Below are 22,233 nucleotides of genomic sequence, written 5' to 3'. Positions count from 1 at the left end.
GTTCCGATTATTTTAGTTTATACAGAAGATTTAAAGCCATTAAATTGCAGAACTTTCAACTACTTTTAATGACCACACAACATACCCCGCTAAGGAAATGAGTGTAGTGGTGTGGGTGCAAGTCTTGATTGACGAGGTGTTTGGGTTGCACTGCTTCAAGATTACAATCTTTATAATGATAAAACAATGCTCTTCCAACGTGAAACTTTTTCCCCCCTTCCCTCCCTCCATCATGATTTTATTTTACTGTCTGAGTTTCAAATGTTCTCCATGTGGTTTGATCCCCCTGTCCTGTAAATATTATAACACATCCACTTTAGCTTGATTAAATTGGATCAGGTATGCAGCAGCAGGGAAACCACTAAACTGTACATGACTGGGTCTGCGTGGAGCACAGTTGGGAACCTGTGCTTCAAGTCGAACTCATGATTTGAAATTGCTCCTGAATGAGTGTGCAAATGTGTGTGTATATATATATATGGGTGCATGGTCCCTTAAACAGGAGGACGTGGGGAAAAAAATCCATTTTTAAACCCCCAAGAAAAAGAATAACTTTATTTACCTTAAATACATATTTGCACTACAATCTCCGTTCTCTTCCCATACTTAATTATTCATTCTCTGTAGTTCTTCATTTTTGGCAAATGTACATAATTGCAATACGTATACTATTTACAGTCGGACTCGGGAAGAAAACTGGGTGGCGAGTATGACTTCAGGCTGGAGGTGTAACCTGGAGCGTGACAGAGTGGCTGCAACACGACACTAAACTTGCAGTGTTTCTCCTGCACTTTCCCAACCAGACAAATCCACATCGGCCAACGTGACAAATATTCTTCAGATTTCTTCTTCTTCTCTTTTTTTTATGATTCCTGTTCATTTCATCTCATCAGAGGCACGATTACTTCATCACTCTATGTGCTATATTTGGGGGAAAACACTGTTTTAGATTGGAATATTTCACTTCGAAGCTACAAAGACAAAATAAATAGATGGGTGGATCATCATTTCCATGTAAAACTAAACCCATGTCGGCATTTCAAAAAAAAAAAAAAAAAAAAAAACCTACATAAAACAGTGTTTAATAGCTACTGCCAAACTGAACCAAAACAAACACAGACAAACAGAAATGCAAATATATGTATGTACACATCAGCATTTAAGAAAGGAGAAGCACAGGATGAATGTAAAACATTAGATTAGGCACATACGGTCAATTTAAACAGGATGTCAGCATCTACGTCGAAATAATTCGGTTGAAACAGTGGGGTGGAGCACTCCTTCATTAAGATAGAGCAGAGTTTTAACCTGATGTCCAGCAACTGCATCTGTAGTGTACGGTGTTTTCATTCGTTTCTCCGTATCGAGAAGTGGTTCAAAAACCGATTCGCTCAAAACTTGATTTATGGAAGTGGAAATCAAAGGGGGGAGTGTTTGAAAACTAGCAGTAACTGTTTAGGTGACTGTTGTATGGGAATTTAAAACTGCAACCTTTACACTCTTGTAATAAGTCTTGGGATGAGACCAATATGAGAGAAAGTTTGCTTCCATATATGCAGCATTTAATCTGTTTTAACTGAACCCCGGTGCCCTTATTCAGCTATCCAACACGGGGCCTTTAATTAAATTCATGTAGGATTTCCTGAAGGATTCGTCTTGTGAATTTGCCATCAGGTAGAATACGAGGCACTTGTGTTGACCGAGTTGGTAATGTTACCTCAAATTCTTCGCCCACCTCTGATCGGACAAATACGAGACAGATTTGTGGCTTTAATTGGCAGTTTAGTGTGAAAGATTACTGACTGTACCAAAAACCTGCCACGTCCTCAAGTTTTGAGTAAATGGGTTGAAAATGTGCAAAACTTTCCCCTTCCTATCAGATTGGATCAGGTCATCCAATGATACAGGCAATCTGATAAATCAATGCTGATTAATAAGAAAATGTGCAACTTTGGTTAAAAAAAAAAAAAAATCAACCAGAATCAACGATATGTAGAGAAATCAAATGCAGGTCTCATCCGTTACTCTAAAATGTCACGTGGATACAGTGCTCATCAGACCGAAGGCAAAGAGGGAGAGAATGGACTTCCATCATAGAGGATCAACGAGACACATCACAGCTCAGAAACAAAAATCCATGTCACCGCTCCGTTATTCGAACGCTCACACAGGTCCGCTCCGTGAATCATAAAATACGCTTGCGTACACACTGTTCTCTCTACTACAGACGGCACGATGGGGGATTTATGAGTGACGAACACGTATACACGCCTCCCTTTTCAGGAAGGTTGATACTGCATTAAGGGGTTCACAAAACAGGACAAAGCCAGAGAGGCAGCGGCGGAAAGATGAGGGTTAAGATGAAGACGGAGATTAAAACCGATCTAATCAAAGACAATGAGACGGAAGGAAAGCAAGATGAAAAGGACAGCGTAGGGTTCCAAGGCAGATCCTTTTGACTTAAAGTCTGACTCCAGTTTGAGAAAAAGAGAAGAGAAAAAAAAAAAAAAAAAAAGAGACCCTCCGTCACTTCACCAGCCTCTACCGCTCGCAGTTCTCATTCGGACATGCTGCTATTTCAAATGATTACCTTTGTTTAGCTTTAGATTTTAAAATGTCACGAGTATTACACTGCTGTAACTTCATACCGACATCAAAATAATCGGAAAAGTGAGGAGGGGCTCAATTTGCTTTGGATCAGAAACGAACCGTGGATTTTGCGAGAGCTGTTCCCATTTGGACGAGACCAACAGGAAGCAGAGGGATAAAGCAGCAGGAAGTCAGTGTGTCCACCCTAAAGGTTCCCCCAGGACTCTGGAGGTGGGAACTGTTCAATGTCTCCGCTCTCGTCGTGGGACTCGTCGGCTAAATCGAACGTCAGCTTGTATCGCAACCGAACCTTTTCCTGTGGGAGGGAAAAAAACACAAAAAAAAACAAAGAAAAAAACACAAATGTCGTCAGGACAGAAATCTAGAATGAATCCATTCAAAGGAATATACTTCAGACTCCTCCCACAAAGGTTAAATAAACAAACAACAATCGCTATAGCGATGAACGAGTCGTTACTACAATGAAGTAGATTGAGAGCATTAATATAAACCTGTGACTTGAATTAAAGTCACAGCTGCAGTCACAGAAAAGGAATCGACACCTTCTGACCAATCAGATTTGAGAATTCAACTATGCTGTGGTATAAATATCTATGACTCATCCTTTTAGAAGAAAGGGTGTTGGTTAATGGTTATGTGTTATCTGTTCCTTTCTCAGGATGGGGGGGGATGGGGGGGATCGATGATTAAAACACTGGAGTATTACTTTAAAATGTGCACACTCAGACGGAGTCGTTTAAACACCTGAGCTAAAAGGTATTTGAGAGTGTGTAACCTTTTGAGGGTTGGCCAGCAGTAGGACTTGTGTAATCGCAGCAGGTGGGAGTATGGGGTTGAAGGCTGGCAGGTCCGATCCAGACGGCGGCTGCAGTTTCACCCTCATCGTCTACGCGGACATGAGACAGAAATACAAAGCACCGTGAGGAAACCTGCAAACAGCGCTTCTTTATGGTTTAAAGGAAATTAGCATGTCAAACAGAGACTATGGACCCACCTTGGGGACGGCGGCCTGGAAGCGGATGTTCGTGACGGGCATGGGAGCGGACGACAGCATGGAGATGATGACCACCAGAACGTCGGGCCGAGACAGAGGACACTCGCGTGCAAAGTGCAACAGGACACGCAAGCTGTGCTTGTCGAAGATCGTCACAGGCAACATGCTACCTGTGAGGCAGGAGAAGAGAACACATTATGAGTAAGAAAGGGAAAAAAATATATATATAGAAAAATTACAATCCCCAGCAGGAAGTTGAAGCAAAGATGTGCGTTTCTTACTAGGTTTGATGGATTCCAGGGGCACAGTGATGCTGGCCAGAGAGATCTCGTCCTGAGGAGTGGAAGCAGCTCCAACGCTCAGTGCAGGAGCCTCGTTGCTGTGCTGCATGTCCAGGAGATTAGCAGGCTCAGAGGAAAATGCTAGGACAGGACTCGGGCTTGCGACCGGGTTTGCGTTCGACTTGCTCTGGAGATCTCGTAGGCTGAGCTTGGACTGAGGCTGAAGTTTGTCCCTGCAGAGCACACATGGACATCACTTCTTGTCATCGCACATCCTGTATTTAATCATCACAGAGGAATATAATCCCTAAGCACCTATTCTACATTTAACACCTCTGTAACAAAACATTCAAACGCATGTCTCAGGTCAGAGGCTTTACTCAAGTGCTTCATTTGATGGTGAATGTAATCGGAAGAAATGAATGGTGGTGATTATTCTCCGAATTTGAAATCATACTAGTTACATTGCTTTACATTTTGTTTGGACTGTACCATTTGACCTGCAGGCTCTCAGGGGGCAGCGATTGCTGTAGCAGGGTCTTCCCCAGCATGTCCAATTCATCCAGGGGCTTGACAGCGGAGGTGGGGGCGCTAACAGGGGCCTGGGGGGTGGTAACTGATGGCAACAGCATGGAGGCTGGTACTGGGGGGACAGGTGTGTCTACACTATCTGAAGTCTAAAACACAAGACAGGATTAGAGTTAAATGGGGGAAAGAACAACCAACTGTGACGATCCAGAAACATTCTGAACATAGCTTGTCAATTTCTTTCTCTCACCTGGAATGAGTTCCATGTGGAGGCATCAGCAGACTGGGAGGAAGCCAGAGTAGAACTAGGAGTGTTGTCAGTTAGCCCTACGACAAATGGACCACCGCAAATTAAACAGATTACAGCTCATCGTTTAATAGAAAAGTGAGATAATAGACAAGACGTTTGGTGTCCAGCGTTTGTATCTTTAGTTCAGTTATTTAAGTCTCATCCAAAATCTTTATAAGTACATGCTCAAATCTTCATACACTTGCTTCAAATTACATTGTTATTTAATCTCTCTCTCTCTTTTTTTTTTTTATATATATAAACCATTTTGAGGAGTGGCAGGAATGGTGCATGTTTACACATTTAAGTTCAGCATTCTGTCTTTTAACTCTGGGAGGCAGGGCCTAATATAATAAATGTCAATAATGTAGGTTAATGCTGAACATGAACACAAATACACACTACTCCTGCTATGTTACAAAAGAATTTCTTTTAAAATGAGATTATGTAGCTTAGCTATGTTTTATACAAGTATACAAAGACGTATACGAAGACTGCTAATCTAAGAGCAGCAACTTCAATCCTCACAACATTCTCCTAGTACGGTCGGTGCTCAGGGAATGTTCTGATCAGCGTGCAGATGTCCTCACAGACATCTTCACCATATCCCGAGCCCAAGCAGTTGTCCCCGTGTGCTTCAAAACGACCACAATCATCATCCCTGTGCCGAAGACTCCATCTGTGTCCTGCCTGTATGACTACCGGCCTGTTACACTCTCACCTATCATCATGAAGTGCTTCGAGCGGCTGGTCATGAAGCACATAAAGAACAGTCTTCCCACCACACTGGACCCATTTCAATATGCATACCATTCCAACAGAAGACAACATATCTGCTACCATCCATCTGTCTCTGTCCCATCTAGATAAAAAGGACAATAACGTAAGGACGTAACTTTCATAGACTTCAGTTCAGCATTCGACACAATCATCCCACAACAACTGACAACAAAGCTGAGCCTGCTTGGTTTAAACAGCTCCCTCTGTAACTGGATCCTGGACTTTCTGACCGGGAGACCCCAGTCCGTCACGATCAGCACCTCCAGCACCACCACATTGAACCCTAGGGCTGTGTGCACAGTCCACTGCTGTTTTCCCTGCTGACTCATGACTGTGCTGCTAAGTTCAGTTCTAATCATATCAGCGAGTTTGCCTCATCAGCAACAATGATGTGTCAGCGTACAGGGAGGAGGTGAACCAGCTTGCAGAATGGTGTAGACAACAATCTCTCTCTCTCAATGTTGAAAAGACAAAAAGAGATGATTGTCGACTTCAGGAGAACTCAAGTGGACCACTCGCTACTGCACATCAACAGAACTGGACAACTTGAAAGCGGATTTAAACAGCTTGGAACAGACACACTTCTGCAAAATTCCTCCATGGGATCTCAAAAAGCCTAAAATCCAGCTGGATTTAACAAGGAACCAAAAATCCAAAACGCATCCGAATGATGCTACTTTGGTTCCAACAGTCTTAAAATGTGACGGTACTTGTTTTTCTGCAGTAGCATAGGTACCGTTAGTAATGAAGATACCGTGGTTGCAATTCTTCCAGAACTGATGGGGGCAGAAAAAAAGTAAGTGTATAAGTTGGTCCACAAGTGGTAAAGAAGAAGAAGAAGAACGCCTACAAGCACACGGGAAAAACTACAGAAGACGGCGACAAGTTTAGCTCCGCCCCGACTTGTTTAGAGGAAAGGTGGTATGGAATATGGAAATACATCACATTCGAGGCAGATGACAACAAACATAATTGATGTTCTGAAGCCGGTGTGGTGACGTCCACTGGAAAGCCACGTCGCTACTCCATGGCGCTGGGCCGTAGGATCAAGCAATGGCTGTGGGAGGCACTCAACTGTCCCTCCTTGATGGAGGAAAAGCAGTTACATTATACTGAAAAATTCACCACAACAACGCTGAAAAGCTTCGCTCCTCACTACAACTTGGACACCAGTCAAGAGACCGAGCCTGAACAGCCAGAGAGAAAGCAGAAAATGAGATAAATAAAGGCGGAAGATAAAAAACAGTTTCATTCTGGTCCGGGTCCCGGCGGATCCAGAGTCAATCCTGGGAATACTGGGTGCGAGGCGGGGACACATCCTGGATAAGAAGCCAGACCTTTGCAGGGCACCATGCTCACATTCACACCTAATGGGTATTTAGGAACAAGTTTTTGGATAGTGGGAGGAAACTGAAGGATGTGGAGGAAACCTATGCAGACATGGGGAGAACAGGTGAAACTCTACACAGAAAGAAGCCTGAACTCCGGGTTGAACCAGGAACCAGTATTGCCACCTGTCTGAAAAACCTGTCCCTAATTTGCCCCTAGGTGTGAATTGGTGTATGAATGTATGTGTCTGTTGACCTGCAAAGGACTGCCTCCTTTCAGAGTGAATTCTCCCGCCTTGTGCCCAGTGTAGGCTCCGCATCCACCAGGACCTCGATCAGGATAAAGTGCTTACTAAGATGAATGAAGGATTATTACGCCATCGGTACTACCTCATGAAAAAGATACCTTCCCTTTTAAGATTGGTTTGTCTCAAGCTTTCTTCCACATGTCATCTCCGGGAGATTTCCTTGCCACCGTTGCCTCTGACATTTTCACGCTTTTCCCAAATACTTGAGTTTGCACAAAGAACCGTGTGTGTTATTCAAAACAAAACAAAACAAGCTATACAAACAAAATCTCAGTGAGTTGTGGTGTTCAATTTCTGTTTCTTTACTCATTAGCACTTCTTGGTCAAAGACCTATACAAATGTGGCCGTCAAAAATGCGCGTCAAAGGAAACGGGATCCTACGATTTCAAGCGGTATCACGCGGAATCATGCGCATGCTGCTGGCACAGGAAATACAACACCAGTAGGGGAGAGTCATGTTTCATTTGAATAAACACGGCTTGCTGGTAGATACAGTAGTTCTGCCAGGACATATACTGTATACACACATTCTTTTACCAACCAAACCGTGCTGTTTCTTGTACTGAAGCCCATTATCTGCTTGTGCTTGGCCCGCGGATCTGTGAACCTTTCTGTGAAAGCTTCTTAATCTCAGTACATTTGCATATGAATCCAAAGCTACAGTAAGTGAGCATATGCATTTTACTCCATGGATTGCCCAATTAAACAAACTGCATTCCTATTTGAAAAAAATATCGTCATTGTAAAATAATGTTAAAACCAAGCCTATTCAGCCATTTTCCAACTCCAGCATTCAACAATATATGAAGAAAAAAAAACCAAGTGTCATTTGCCCATTTGGCTTACGTATAAAAAAAACACATCTGGAGAGAGTCAAAAGCTCCAAGTTTCTTGGTGTGCACATGACGGAGGACCTCTCCTGGACTCTCAACACCACCTGCCTAGTCGAGAAAGCCCCACAGCGCCTCCACTTCCTGCGGAGGCTGAAGAGACCCAAACCCCCCCCCATCCTCACCTCCTTCTACAGAAGGTAAAGGGTAAATGGTCTGCACTTATATAGCGCATTTATCCAAAGCGCTTTACACGGTCTCTCATTCACCCATTCACACACACACACACACACACACACACACACACCAATGGTAGCATAACTGCCATGCAAGGCGCTAACTTGCAATCAGGAGCAACTTGGGGTTCAGGGTCTTGCCCAAGGACACTTCGGCATGTGGGCTCACGTGGGCCGGGAATCGAACCGCCAACCCTACGATTAGTGGACAACCTGCTCTGCCACCTGAGCTACAGCCACCCCAGAACGACGATAGAGAGCGTCTTGACCAGCTGTCTTCTCACCGTGTGGTACGGGAATTGCACAGCCTCCAACTGTAAGACCCTACAGCGAATTGTGAGGACAGCTGAAAAGATTATCGGGGTCTCTCTATCCACTACTGACACATCCTTCAACAACCGCTGCATCCGCAAAGCCACCAGTGTTGCAGACAACCCCACTCACCCTTTTCATGGACACTTCACCCTCCTGCCATCTGGCAGAAAGTACAGGAGCATCCGTTCCACCACCAGGAACAGTTTCTTCCATGAGTCAGTCAGAGTACTCAACAACCTGCTGCCTCCCAACGCTCACCTGGGCTAGTCAAACACCTAACCCAGTAAAACTCAGTAGCACTACACACTGCACTTTACATAGCTACATCAGTCACTTTATACTATGGAACTCCTTTTTGCTGTCAATATTGCTTCTATACTTATACTGCTATATTACACAATAGTCTACTGCCCATGTTCTATGTATTTATTGTTTTGTATATTTATTGTTTTGCACTTGTCTCACACTATTGTGTATTTGCACTTTATGTAGTCTTGCGTACTGTTCCGTGCGGCACCATGGTCCTGAAGAAACATCATGTATATGTTCCAATGTATACAAACTACATAGAGGAATGACAATAAAAACCCCACTTGAACTTGTACTTATTGGTATACGAAATGTGACGTGTCTCTAGGTAAGCCCTTACCCAAAGACATGAGTTCATCATCCAGCAGACTGATACTCAGCTCATGTGATGGTGTGGGCTGGGAGGGGAATTCTGGGAAAGTGGGAGCTGAAGGTGATGTGTCCAGTCCAGTGAGGTCCAGCAGGGCCGTGCTGTTCCCTGCCAATGAAAATAAAATGTCGGTAAAACAGGGCTGAACTGAGTAATTGTAATTGTAAGTATGGAATTATTACATGTAATTCATCATTTCAAATGTGTTTTAATGAACATTAGGCATCTAACAACATCAGATCTTAAACATTTGACTGTAGATTGTTTTTGCCCCTGATTATGTCTGAATTATCATAATAACCAGTACTGAAAAACAGTAGTGAACTGTATCATTTCAATATATTTACTTTAATGTGTACAGTGTGTAGCAGTACAGCTGTGCAATTACCCTTAAGTGTTGGCATAGTGCTGCTGTCTCCATTCACCTCCTCTCCCTTCACAAGCTGCCTATAGAGGTTAATAACCTGCGTCAGACTGTCATTGGCCTGCAGGATCTCCGCTTTAGAGAGAGAGAGAGAGAGAGAGAGAGAGAGAGAGAGAGAGAGAGAGAGAGAGAGAGAGAGTTCAAACATCATCGCTTGCTTTGGATCCAGCCTCTCCTGTAACAACATCTGAAAGTGATGAATTTCATTCATTTATTCATTTAGCGGACGCTTTTATCCAAAGTGACTTACAAATGAGGAAATACAAGCAAAGCGATACATCAAGCGGAGAACAATACAAGTAGTGCTACAATACAAGATCTTTAAGTTCTAGAGAAGCAAAGTGAGTCCAGGTGTAAGAGCCAGAGTAATTATTTATTTATTTAATACTGTGGAGGTGGGCATGTTAGGGGTTAGTTAAGTGTTCACGGAAGAGGTCGGTCTTTAGCCGTTTTTTGAAGATAGTGACAGATTCTGCGGTCCAGTTAATTTGAAGGTTCTGGAAAGGGACCTGATGCATCGCTGAGTAGGCACTACCAGGCGCTGGTCGTTAACCGATCGCAGAGTGCGTGAGGGAATGTAAACCTCAAGGAAAGTGTTGAGTGTTGATTCCTATTCATATTCAATTTGAAGTAATATAACTACATTACTGATAGGATTTCTCTGTTCTTGTGTGACCCCATGCCATCCACAGGGCCTGAGGGCTCACTGAATGGTTCGAGGAGTATGAAAAGGAAATAAATCACATGATGTGGCTTTCACAGTCATCAGATCTCTCTCAAATTAAACAACTATGGAAGATTTTGAAGCAACCTGTCAGACAGCGCTCTCCACTACCATCATCACAACACCACCAAATGAGGGAATATCTTTTGGAAGATTTGGTGTTCATCCCTTAAAGAAAGCTTGAAGACTTAGAGGTTCATTCGAAACACTTGTACATGGACTTGCCTTTCAATTAGTCTGCACATCAAGCAGAGAGCTAATGATGAACAGAGTAAAGGGAGAGATATGATACTTGTATTGTTTGAGGGAGACTGATACTGTAGACTAATGAGATGATCAGTTAACAGTAGGTCTGTTATTTAACTTACTGTAACTTAATCTAGCAAGATACTTCACCACTTACAAATGACTTTAGCTCCCGAGTGGCACAACGGAAAAGTGTTCTCCCTATTGTTTGAATCCAGACGATGCCACAGTCATCTGTGGCCAGGAGCCAAGGGAACAAAAATGTTCTCTGGGTGTGAGGGTGGCATACTCTCTCTCACCGCTGTCAGTCAGAGCAACACTAGCCAATCGCGGGCATCTGCAAGCTTTCCTACATGTGTTTTACGCTGCCCTGTGAGCAGCAGTTCAAACAGATGTATAGGGGAGAGCTGGCTGATAGTTTGGAAATGGCCAAGATCAAATTAGGGAGAAAATAAATTTGACCCACTGATGAAATCTGTTCTTGGATTTTCTGTTGGTTCTTACCTAGAGCTTCATCGTTGTCTTCTGTGTCACTGGCCAGTCTGAACAGAGTGGGCCTCATCTTCTCACAGCGCTGGTACAAATCCTACAAAATACACAGTCAAAAGGGGTAACATGAAGCGCCACTACTAAAGAAAACCATAAACGAATCACGCTAATAAATCATTAATTAAACGGTGATGAAAAAAACTCTAGTCCATGTTCCCTCATGTTAGCTGCTTATTGGGAGCTTTGTAAGCAAGAAATGAATTCACAGTGGAAATACTGAGCGTGCACGTGCATGTGTTTTCATACCTTGATGAGCTCTTCGTTGTCGTGCGAGCTGGTGTCTTTGTTGTAGTCTGCTAGTAGCTGTGTGAGCAGTGTGACACTCTCCTTCACTTCCTGGATAGCGTTTACTCTCTTCGATACCTTCTCCATGCGCTTCTGATCCTGCGGGATAAACTCGGACTCAGTATTTTGTAAAGATTTTAAAGGATGCGTTTTGTTTGAGTAGTGGACAGGGATGTCTCTTTGACTATGACTATTAACCTAGTGTGCGTGGCCCAATACTTACTACTCGACAGAACATATCCAGTCAATAACCAGTGAATCTTTACATGCCGAATTCACTTTATTTGCTAAACCACTTTCCTGGTGGCCTCCACTTTACAGGTACAGGAATGTGGTTTAGCATGCTGCAAAACTGAGTATTATGAGAAACGCAATAATACTAACAATACGACGTATGCAATTGTTAATATCATTTAGGTTCCAGTTTAAAACTTTCATTGTCTCCAGAGTAGCAGTTGGTTCTGGTGTGGTGCACAGGGTGTAGAAATAATTAAAGCACCCCTGGGTCAAAGAGAGAGCACCACAGAAGCAACAAGGAGGTATTATAGCTACATGAATTTACCTTCAAAATCATTTATTTAAACTGCAAGCATGATGGTCATTGAACTTCATTTAAAAAAAACCAAACAAAAAACAAAACAATACTGAGCTTAATTAAGGAATTAGACTGTACAAAACAGTAATAGAGGTCATGACAAAACAAATGTGCTGCTTAATGGGCAAGGCTTGAAAGAACAAGGTAACTGAGCTATAACTACAAAACACACATGCTCTCTCTCTCTCTCTCTCTCTCTCTCTCACACACACACACACACACACACACACCTCCTGAACCATTTCCTTAATAAGCTTGTTTGCTGCTCTCAGGTCCTCCGGGTGAGTGCTGTTGAGCAAGCGTGACAGCATCTACAAAGAGAAAGAAAGAAAGAAAGAAAGAAAGAAAGAGAGAGAGAGAGAGAGAGAGAGAGAGAGAGAGAGAGAGAGAGAGAGAGAGAGGAGTATCATTTGAGATTGGTGTTTTCAATAGACATGAATGCAGTGGTTTAGCAGGAATATGGCAATTTAAAAAGTATCATGGGGCAGTCCTTGTTGGCTCGATTCCAAGTTCTAGACTGTTGTATAATGAATGTATATTACCCTGTTAGTTACTAAACCCCTCCCAGCCCTACAGCAGGCAGAATTCATTTCTAACGCCTTGTATTTTCGGCAGCCCTTAACCATCAAGCTGTGTCTGAACAAATCTAGGTGGGAAAAACATACAAAACCATTTCACAGATAATTTCTTTCAGAGAGCATGATAATGTGAGCATAACAGTTTGATGGTAAATTGGGTTGTGCCTTATCATACGTTTTGTAAATAAGGACTGGCGAGCAGGCTGGCATCCACATGATCAAAGCTGATTCACTGACTGCGCTCAAACGTCATATGACATTTTCATGAATCAGATAATAATAAAAAAAAAAAATTAAAAAAAATTAATACCCAGTCAAAGTTTGATGATCAAGGCTGTTGTGGCATGTCACAGCAAGAGCTCTGGCTTTGAATCAGCTCCACTGATATTATGTAATCATGTTAATATGGCAGTATGTGCCATCCTGCAGAGATCAGGTCCAGCCCTAATCCGACCGACCTGACCCGAGAATCGAGTTCTCCAGCAGCAGCTTACTTGATTGTGTTGATAGAATTAGTTACATTAGTGCAGGAAAGGCCGAGTCCTTGATTCTCACAGCCACAAGTTTGCTTATTTTTTACCTTTGATTTCTCTTCATCCTCAAAGATGGCGTTCTTGGGTCTGGGAGGGGGAGGAGGGAGGGGCTTATCATCCGGAAGAGCAGGGTCCTGTTTCACAATACCTGGAAGAGAAAAGAGGAACTCTTGTCACTTGGCAACACGCAAAACACAAGCTGGGACTTCCTGTGGTGTTCAAATCCGACGGGGACGGAAATGACACACACACAGCACCGTTCTGCAGAACAGCAAAACTGGATTATTCAATATAGGATTTAAATTCCATCGTCAATAAAAATACACTGTTTTATCGTGAGAATTTAGAAACAGTAGAAATCTAAAAATCAGTGAGTACATTTACAAGTACAAGTGCAAAAAGTCAGGATATCACAAATAATTTCATCAGGTTTAAACGTACGGAGATTCCATGCCAGAGAGAACACGAAACCGGTATTGTACTGCTCTTATTTCGCCTGATCTCGTAGTGATAACAATCAAAAGGGAGATCGCATTCATCAGGTCTAAGTAATAATTCTGAGAAGCCTGATGATTAGGAGTTCAATGTAACAGGAATGACAAAACAATGAGCCTGAAAAAACAAACTACCACTAAAACAAGTGTCCTTTGGGGCTGTGATTAGACAGTAATACATTACAGTGCAGCACAATTGCAATGCACAGATAAAAGTGCAGTCATCAAATCCTTAAAAAGCAATCCTGTGCTGAGTGTGCGCTGGCCACATTGTTGGAAAATGTTCCCTAATCCCCACATAAAACCAGCAGACAGATTCTTCTTCCTCTGCAGAAAAAGCACACCTCAGCAATACAGCAGCGGCGAGTAATCACTTCAGCTCCACCTCAGGAGTGAGCCCACAATCAGAGGAGGTGTAGCTCTTTTACAGAGAGGTGTAAACAACAACAATTTCTCATACACAAGTTTCTACTTCTCCTTATTAGCCTTCAGAAGGTGGTTCCCTACAACCTTAAGCAACTAATCTGCACAGGAACACTCATTGATGGAATCATCATATCAATCAATCACAGAGAAGCAAAAGTCTCCAACACTCATCACAAATGAAGCTGTACCATCTGTGTATTGCACTTCAAGGTGTCCCCACCCTTTAAATATTTACATTTCCTTTTGAATACATTATGTAATTGGATTAAAGACCAAAAAATCTATTTTTAATACACCACACTTTTTTTTTTTTTTTTTTTAAATGTTTGATACACACCTGAAGTTAGAGTGAAACTTGCCAATAAACCATCACTGAAGTAAAATTATGAGATTTCAAGATACCGTCTTATGTTGTTTGAATAAGCACTTGAATAATCTGATAATGGCTGAAATGACGTCTCGACTTTTCTGGTTACCTTGTTTCTTCAGCATCTGATAGGCATCGGATATTTTGGTCTCTTCCGGAAACCCCACAGTCCAACTGTACATCATTTCTAGTACTTTCTTCTTCACGGGTTCTGGAGCTCGAGAGCCCAGGTACTGTAAACAGAGTACAGACCGATAAGAAACACAGGCGACACCTAACCCAGTCGCCGGATACACAACACTGCCTCACTATGACCAGGAAATATTCTAACATGTGGGAGTCATACATGCAAAAAACACAAAACAACTCGAGACTTGCCTTTGGAGAAACCACCTTGATGAGCTCATTGAGAAAGCGGAACTTCCCCACTTCATTATGGAACCTCTTCCCACAGTTCTTCATACACGTTTCCAGGACCTTCACAAATCAGCGCACACACACACACACACACACACACGTTACGCTGTCTTCTTCAAATGTCAATTTCAAAGCCACTGTTAATTAGAGTCACTGTGTTTCACTGTTAGGAGGATTATCGCAGAAACTAATCCCTGAGAGCTTGCCGAGAGGTTTAATACAGGAAGGAGAGATTTAAGATGCAATCAAAAGCTTCAAAGCTGAGACTGAATTTTCCTACTCAGTTTTCAAGCTATGGCGAATGAAGGCTTATTTAAGTATTTGCTCAAACAAAATATATTGATAGCTATAACTTTGGATTACATGAGGACTAGTCTTAAAACACGTAACCTTTGTATAAGCAATGTCGAGGAGTGTGACGGACAATAAAGTAGTAGCAGTATTTCCAGGACGGGTATCCAGGATGTGCACTAGTTGAAATCACTACATAGTTTAATATGCAACATGTATTAAAATTACACCAAACATGATATAGATAAACATTCACTACAGACGATCAGCTTTAATCCAATCCTTCGATTGAAACTTCATCCTCTCCGAATGCACTGCTCACTACACCGAAAATGGCAAACAGATTGGAAAACACAGTACTCCCAACCCTGAACTTCAGATGTACCTGCCTGCCCTGCATTATCTTACCGTGAGGGCCTGCATGGCTTCCCATTCCTGTGGCGACTGGATCTTGTGGGCCAAAAGCCTGGTGGCCAGCTGGGGACTGCAGAAAAAGAAATCCAGATTACAATGGTCAGAAGATAAATAAGGAGAAGTACGTCCCAAAACAGATTAACTGGATTAAACTGAAAAGTCATAAAACTGGGAGTATATTTGACTCTTTAGACAAAGGAAGGATAATGACCTTGTGTGTGAATTTCTACAACAGCGGCTCTGATAGTAGTCACAGGTTTGTATGAAGACATAATTGTTTCTCATTACTGTTTCTATAGTAACGGCTTACACAGGGACTTGTGTGGTGGACCTTCCACATAATCTAAGCCTAATAGTAAATGATGTTATTTAACAAACAGAAACATCGAATCGCTGATGTAGCACACGCTTATTCTGTAAGGAAACATTTATTTAACTTATGGATGGAGGCTCCAGTGTCAGGGCTTGAATAACAAGAGGGGGGAAAAAGAGGCTGGTGAAGGAATAACCTTTTACAGCTGCTTAATATATCATGTGTAAATATGTCTAAATGATTCATATAGTGTTGATGCACAAGTCTCAACAGCACGCTTTCCTAGCCTGTTTGAAAATTGGGAAAACCCCATCCTGATTATTCCTCTTGGAAGTCTTAGGACATTTTGAAGAAATGTTTGGCAGTGAGATGTTTTAACTTACTAGCAAATATAAAAAAATAAAATAATATTATACACACACACACACACACACACAGGGGGAAAAAAAAAGAAAAGTATATCAAAAATAACAGTCAGTATCTGGTGGTCTCCAGCTGCATTAAAGCATCATGAAACAAACGACATTTTCTGAGATTTTAACAGGTGTGTTCGAATCGCACATTGTAAAAGACAATCTTAGCATCTGTTAATTTTAATTGCAGGAGAAAGCTGGTTAATTTTGAGCTTCTTTCCGCTATTTTCGTCTTCCGGGTTTAAAATCTCGTCTTGTCACACGTCACTGTAGTGACCTGGCAATGTACCATAATACTTCGATGCCCTGTCAGGGTCATAATTATTCATGAGCCTGGGTGTTCTTATCCTATGAGAAGATGCTGTCTCTTAATTATTCATGACAGCACGTGGTGCTTTCCTACAGATGTAGTAGATGAGAGAGGTTCAAATGGGTGTTTGTTTCAGTGGTGTAAGTGTTCGAGTGCGTATATTCTGGAGAGCTGTGAGAACTGGAGAAAGGTGGACTTCGGACTTGCTCATGAAAGCAGTTTGCGTCTACACAACGATGCGGTACTCGGTCCCGAGGACTTTTGTATCCCTTCAAATGAGGTATGTGTCTAATTTTTATCCATGACAGTTTTACTTGCCTTTTGAGTCAATTAAACCGCTTAAAGCTCTGCAGGCCATCGCGTACAAAACTATACAACGAGAGACTACTTTGAAGGAACAGCCTTCACCTTTTACACATGAAACACTTGAGTCTATTAGCTAACTACCATGACACTGCCTCAGTGTTATGTTTTCCTGTTATGTTTTCCCCCATAGTCACACCAGGGGCTAATGATTCAAACAGATAGGGCAGAGGACATACACTGCTATGTATTGTGTCCCCATTTAGCCCTGGAGATTCAGGAGGAGAGAAGTCCTCTGCCTCATCTGCAAACTTTTTTGTGAGTGTTCTGAAGGGATCAGCCCCCCTCTTCCTCTCCTGCCTTTCCCTGCCATGCCCACTCCACCGCCCTTCAGAAGAATCTCACAGCCATCCACGCCCATTTAAGCTGCATTTTTCAAAAACTTTCAGAGGTAGACTGAAAGCTGAAAGCTGGAGGTTTCATGACCCTTTAAGTACTACACTGTATCTCATCCTCATGGACTGCACCAGTTTTGTCAGTTCTTGCTGTGAGAAGTTGCTCCACTCTTCCACCAAGGCATTTGCAAGTTCTCGATCACGTCTGGTGGGTGGACACACGATTACATGTAATTTTTCACTGCAAGGACGATCCGCTGTCCTTCCTGTCTCCCTGTAGCACTGTCTTAGGCATCTTACATTACAGACATTGCAGTTTATTGCTCTGGTCACATCTGCAGTCCTCAAGCCTCCCTGCAGCAGGTCTATGGCATGTTCATGCAGGTGAGCAGGAACTATAGGCCCTCCTACTTAGCTATATTCCTCAAATACACATTTACAGTTAACAACAGGGCCCACACAGTTATGTTTAATTATTTTTTACTTTGAGTAACAAACATTGTAACAAGAAATCATAAATAGGTGCATATAATGCACACAAGGTAAGTACAAACTGCACATTACTGTTAAAAATAAATAAATAAATAAACAAACAAACAAATAAATAAATAGACAATGAACGTCATTATGGATTAGTTGGGTCTGTGACATCACTGTGGATAACGCCCCATCAGTGACGTCACGACACAATGGTGAAAAACACATTTCTATGAATGAAACACATCTGAGAAACAGCGGAGGTCAGAGTGAGCTGCTGCTGAGGGAAAAGTACACGATCCACGTCGTCCAAAACATGAGAGTGTTTTATATTAAGCGCTTCAAACTAACTCGTAAGTGTATTAACGCGGCTTGTCGTGTCAGACGCTGCGACAGAAGCGTGTGCTGTTTAATGTGTTCCAGACATGTTTTCTTCAGCACAGAAATGACATGTTTACCTTTATATCCTTATCTGTAAATGTTCGAAATTCACACCAGTATTCCCATTTTGCATAAAGTCTTGTCCTGACAGCGAGCGAGTCTCCGTTAAACTTCACTGAATGAGCGCGAGTCCACGCATACGCGTCAATCAAACAGAGAAAGGAAACGCAATAACTCGGACTAAAATATTCATTTTGATCAAATATGTTGTTTGATGTGATATTTAGAAACAAATGCAATAGTGTTTTTATGAGAGCAGAAACTGTAATGGGGTTAGAACATGTAATTGTATATAAATATAAGAAGTGTCATACATTTACAGAATACAGTAACATGTTACTGTGCTGAAATGAGTGAATGTATGTGTTACTGCAGAACATTCAGCCTCTTACCAGTTAACACTTAGTTTCTGCTTTTGTTTTTTTTAAAAATCATTTTTAATAGTGATTTAACTTCTGTTTAAAGCTTGTGGACAATCAGTTGTTTTTTGTTTTCAAAACATAATGGTTTTTTTAATCCTTTGCACAACATAAACCACATAGATACATTTAATACCTTTTCATAGCCTTCAATTTACACAATGTTTGAAGGACAACATCGGCCAGAATGTGACATAACATTTTCTTTTTTAAATACAGAAAATAAAAACTGGCCTTTTAATCCAACCAATCGATTAATCGAAGAAATAATCGACAGATTGCAGCCCTAGTAAATTATATTCTACATATTGGAAACTCTCCAAGGAAGCTAAGAATTTCTGCCTACAGGCAAGAACACCATATGCTACAAAGCACTAGGACTCATTTAAAGTGGAACTCACCCTTCAGGTTCATTGCTGAGCTGCTCACAGAAAGCTTTAATGCTGTCCCAGTCGGTCTCTCTGTTTAGAGGGTTTGTCGCTTTGTCTGCAAGTCAAAAGCATACAGAAAATTCACTAGGTTATCCTGCAGGCTTACATTTAAAATGCATGATCAACAAAGCTCTTGTTTAGAGGGCCTGGGAAACAGAGCAAAGACTCTATACGTAATACTTTGTAACCTTGAATAATGAGTGTAAAAAATGTCCTTGCAACAGTCTTGCCACATTCTTTAAACATGGCCTGTGGAGTTGACAGCCGCAACTTTTAGTTTTAAAGGTGCATGGCGCTGTCACTTGTCACTCCGTCCGCTCCTGCTCAGCAGGTTTGTTTTAATGGCAGCGAGTGCACCAAAAAGCAGAGTGTGCCAACACTTAACTCATGGTGAGAACATTCTGGATGGATGTTGAGTATAAACTTTATCAAACGAGTAGTGGCTTTTATCTGGCTGCATCTCAAAAAAACCCTCACACAGTGTGCTACATGCAGTCTACAAAGCCTTTATGTTATAGCAAACACTAAACGTAACCATAAGCCAATACAAGATACGATGCATAATTCTTTAATCAATAAAACACCGTAATTATTGGTAGATTGCTGTGGTGTAAGAGGACGTGCTGTTATAACTCTGCCTCACACAGTCACTGATTATTTACCTACAACAGCATGTCTCGTGTTTTATTCCTTACATAAATGTGCAGGTCCTACAACACTGGATTATTAGGGGACGGGCGTGTGTGTGTATGGTTGGGGCATTTCCACTTTGCATATACATATGATCTGGATTTCTTGATGAAGGTAAAGCATGGACACTGATGTGTGCTTTTTTTTGTGTGTTGTCCTATAATCTCACATCAACAAATGTATTATTCAACAAAAGCAAAAATAATCTTCTTACCGAGTTTTGCATGCCTGAAATTTTCCCCCCAGTTTAGTCAGATCACAAGACCTAATATTTCACATGAGCACTAACAACTTCTACCGCTTTCCAACCTTTACTCAACTAAATAAATGAATAAATAATGTGGATCCCCAAGAACACTCACTATACTGAATGAAAAGGCTGAAAACTTACACTACCCATCAGTAACTCTTTACTATTATGGAACCATTTGGGTTGAACCTTACATCACGGGGTCTCGTCGTAGGCATACAAATGATTATTCAGACACACAGGAACTTGCTCGAAACGGGCATCGTCGTTCTTGATTGCGCAATCATGCAGCGTCTCTTCCAAATATCAAGCATGGTCAACAGCTCTTTCATTCAAAGCACACAAGATGAACCGTCACCCATTTGCGTACGCTGAGTAGACAACGTTTGCATGGTCTTGTCTAGTTTCTCATCTAAATGCCTTTTGAAATAAATCACTGCTTGAGAAAGTAATCCATCTCATTCATATTTATTTCACGTGCACTTTCTAAATTACTGCTAGTGACGTGTTATGTTGTCAGCGAAGTGGGCTGAAATAAATTAGCCCCAGTGGGCATGAAATCAAGCAGCTATTTCCCCTGACACGACTCGTCACTGATAAGCTAAACGGATATACAGTCTGGGCAAGAATGAAATGAGCCCCAGCCTCACTTCACCGCCTTTATTTTGATTTTTTTTAAAACAGCGACTTTTTAAGGAAAGATGTACGTGACTGTCCTGCACTTGATACTTGATACCGGTTTACATGTCTCGTTCTCAACTACTCGTTACCACGGCTAGTCTGCATTCATCATGTGTTATATGAAATTATAGTATTTTGCAAAAGACAATTTTGTAGTTTCTTCTTTCTATAAGAGCTAAGTCATAATATATATTTTTTTACTATTCTACAATAAATGTCTTCAGAAAACCTTCCCTCTGCATATAACATTTTGATATGTAAACGACCATGATGATCTAATGCATGTGCAAATTAATCCGTGACGTCACCTGGTGACTTCTGGCTACTTTTTGAGAACGAATGAGCTACTTTCCCAAGAGCTGGCAGCACTGTACCTATTAGCCAGAAAGGTGTTAGTGTACTCAAATTTGAACTTATTATTTTTTTCTACGTATTATTGTTATATTTATTTGGAAATTATTATATTTATTTATTCACAAACCCTAATCTCGATTGGACACCAAGTAAAAAACTAAGAAAAGCGTTTTTATTTCTGCCTGAAGTTGTTTTGAAGAGGTTTTTAATAGTATACCTATCTAAGAATGACTATCTATGAAGCTACTCAAACACGGTTTATTATTCACACAGTGCATGCTTGTTGTTGTTTTATTTGCCAGCTAGTTAGAGGACTAGTTAGCGTGTCATGTGAAATGATCCCTCCCTATTAACTTACACTGGAAGTGGCAGCGCTTCTGGCTAGCGTAGTAAGCTAAACCATCTTTCATCGAAATGTCAGCTGAAAAATGACCCGTTTAAGACGTACTTTTAACGCAAAACATCGTGTTTTGACACTAACCAACGTCTGCAACGAATAAACAGCTGTGTTCATGTGATTAGACTCGCTAATTCGCTAGCATATTTAGCTTAGCTTGCAAACAAACTGCCAGGCTAGCTGGCTATCTAGCTAGCTCCCAGTCTTGGCACTGATAAACCTTATGCAAAAACAAGCGCCCCGACAACTAAGAACAAAACCCTACGTTTGCTTAGTATAAATAGATCTCTTTATGCATTATACCGCGTCACGTGTGCATTATAAGGCTGCATAATTAAAACTGTGCTTGACTTACTGATGCGAGACTCCAAACTCCCCTCTTCAGGCGGAGCCGCCATCTTTCGGTGATTCCTTTCCAAGTGCAACCTAACTCTCGCGAGATTTCACACCAAGTACACCGCGGTTCTCGCGAGATGTCTTTATACTATACTCGCAAGTCTCGCGATACTCTGCGTTGTGTTGATTTTTTCACGACACAGACGATATATGTTTAGATTTCCTCACTCAGCTGGGATCCTCCCACATGAGCATGAAGTATGACTCAGAGCCGAGTGTGAGTCACTGTCACACAGGGTGCGACTGGCACATAGTATCATGCACCAAATAGTATAATATTTGTTCATTTTCTGCTCCACATTAATGAAAAGTACATTCATTCCTTCATACTGTACACTGTGGTCGCTTACACCTGGTGAACTTTATAGAACTACAGTCAGGAGCTGTATTTTCCTACAATTGAGTGTACACACAAATTAACCCCTTACAGGGAAACTACAT

General features: G+C 41.7%; 2 protein-coding genes across 4 annotated transcripts in view; one reads left to right on the top strand and one right to left on the bottom strand.

Annotated features, from left to right (window-relative positions):
• Positions 1-535: 535 nt before the first annotated feature.
• On the bottom strand, positions 536-21,860 carry gga1 (golgi-associated, gamma adaptin ear containing, ARF binding protein 1). 2 transcript variants are annotated; one of them, XR_008397276.1, is made up of 18 exons: positions 21,752-21,860; positions 18,995-19,079; positions 15,517-15,592; positions 14,779-14,877; positions 14,510-14,633; positions 13,161-13,261; positions 12,233-12,313; positions 11,369-11,506; positions 11,078-11,159; positions 9,568-9,678; positions 9,150-9,287; positions 4,664-4,740; positions 4,378-4,562; positions 3,886-4,118; positions 3,605-3,774; positions 3,386-3,496; positions 2,710-2,905; positions 536-921 (listed from the first exon to the last, which is right to left on the bottom strand). XR_008397276.1 is itself a non-coding variant. In XM_053684159.1 (17 exons), exons 1-17 carry the CDS (start codon positions 21,792-21,794, stop codon positions 2,795-2,797), a joined length of 1,965 nt encoding a protein of 654 aa, XP_053540134.1. In that variant the 5' UTR covers positions 21,795-21,860; the 3' UTR covers positions 536-2,794. The 2 variants fall into 2 exon arrangements, 1 of the variants encoding a protein (XP_053540134.1); XM_053684159.1 differs by having other exon boundaries at positions 536-2,905.
• The window catches only part of micall1a (MICAL-like 1a), a 39,796-nt gene continuing 34,215 nt past the window's right edge, over positions 16,653-22,233 (top strand). Inside the window, exon 1 of one of the 2 annotated variants that reach the window (XM_047158876.2) lies at positions 16,653-16,838. In XM_047158876.2, coding sequence (XP_047014832.1) covers positions 16,663-16,838 — 176 coding nt within the window. In that variant the 5' untranslated portion in view covers positions 16,653-16,662. The remainder of the gene's footprint in view (positions 16,839-22,233) is intronic. The other variant, XM_047158875.2, reaches the window with a different exon arrangement.

Source organism: Ictalurus punctatus, chromosome 12 (genome assembly GCF_001660625.3).
Source record: "Ictalurus punctatus breed USDA103 chromosome 12, Coco_2.0, whole genome shotgun sequence".
Lineage (NCBI taxonomy): Eukaryota > Metazoa > Chordata > Actinopteri > Siluriformes > Ictaluridae > Ictalurus > Ictalurus punctatus.
Note: the sequence above shows the minus strand (reverse complement) of the source record. Positions and strands in the feature narration are given on the sequence as shown.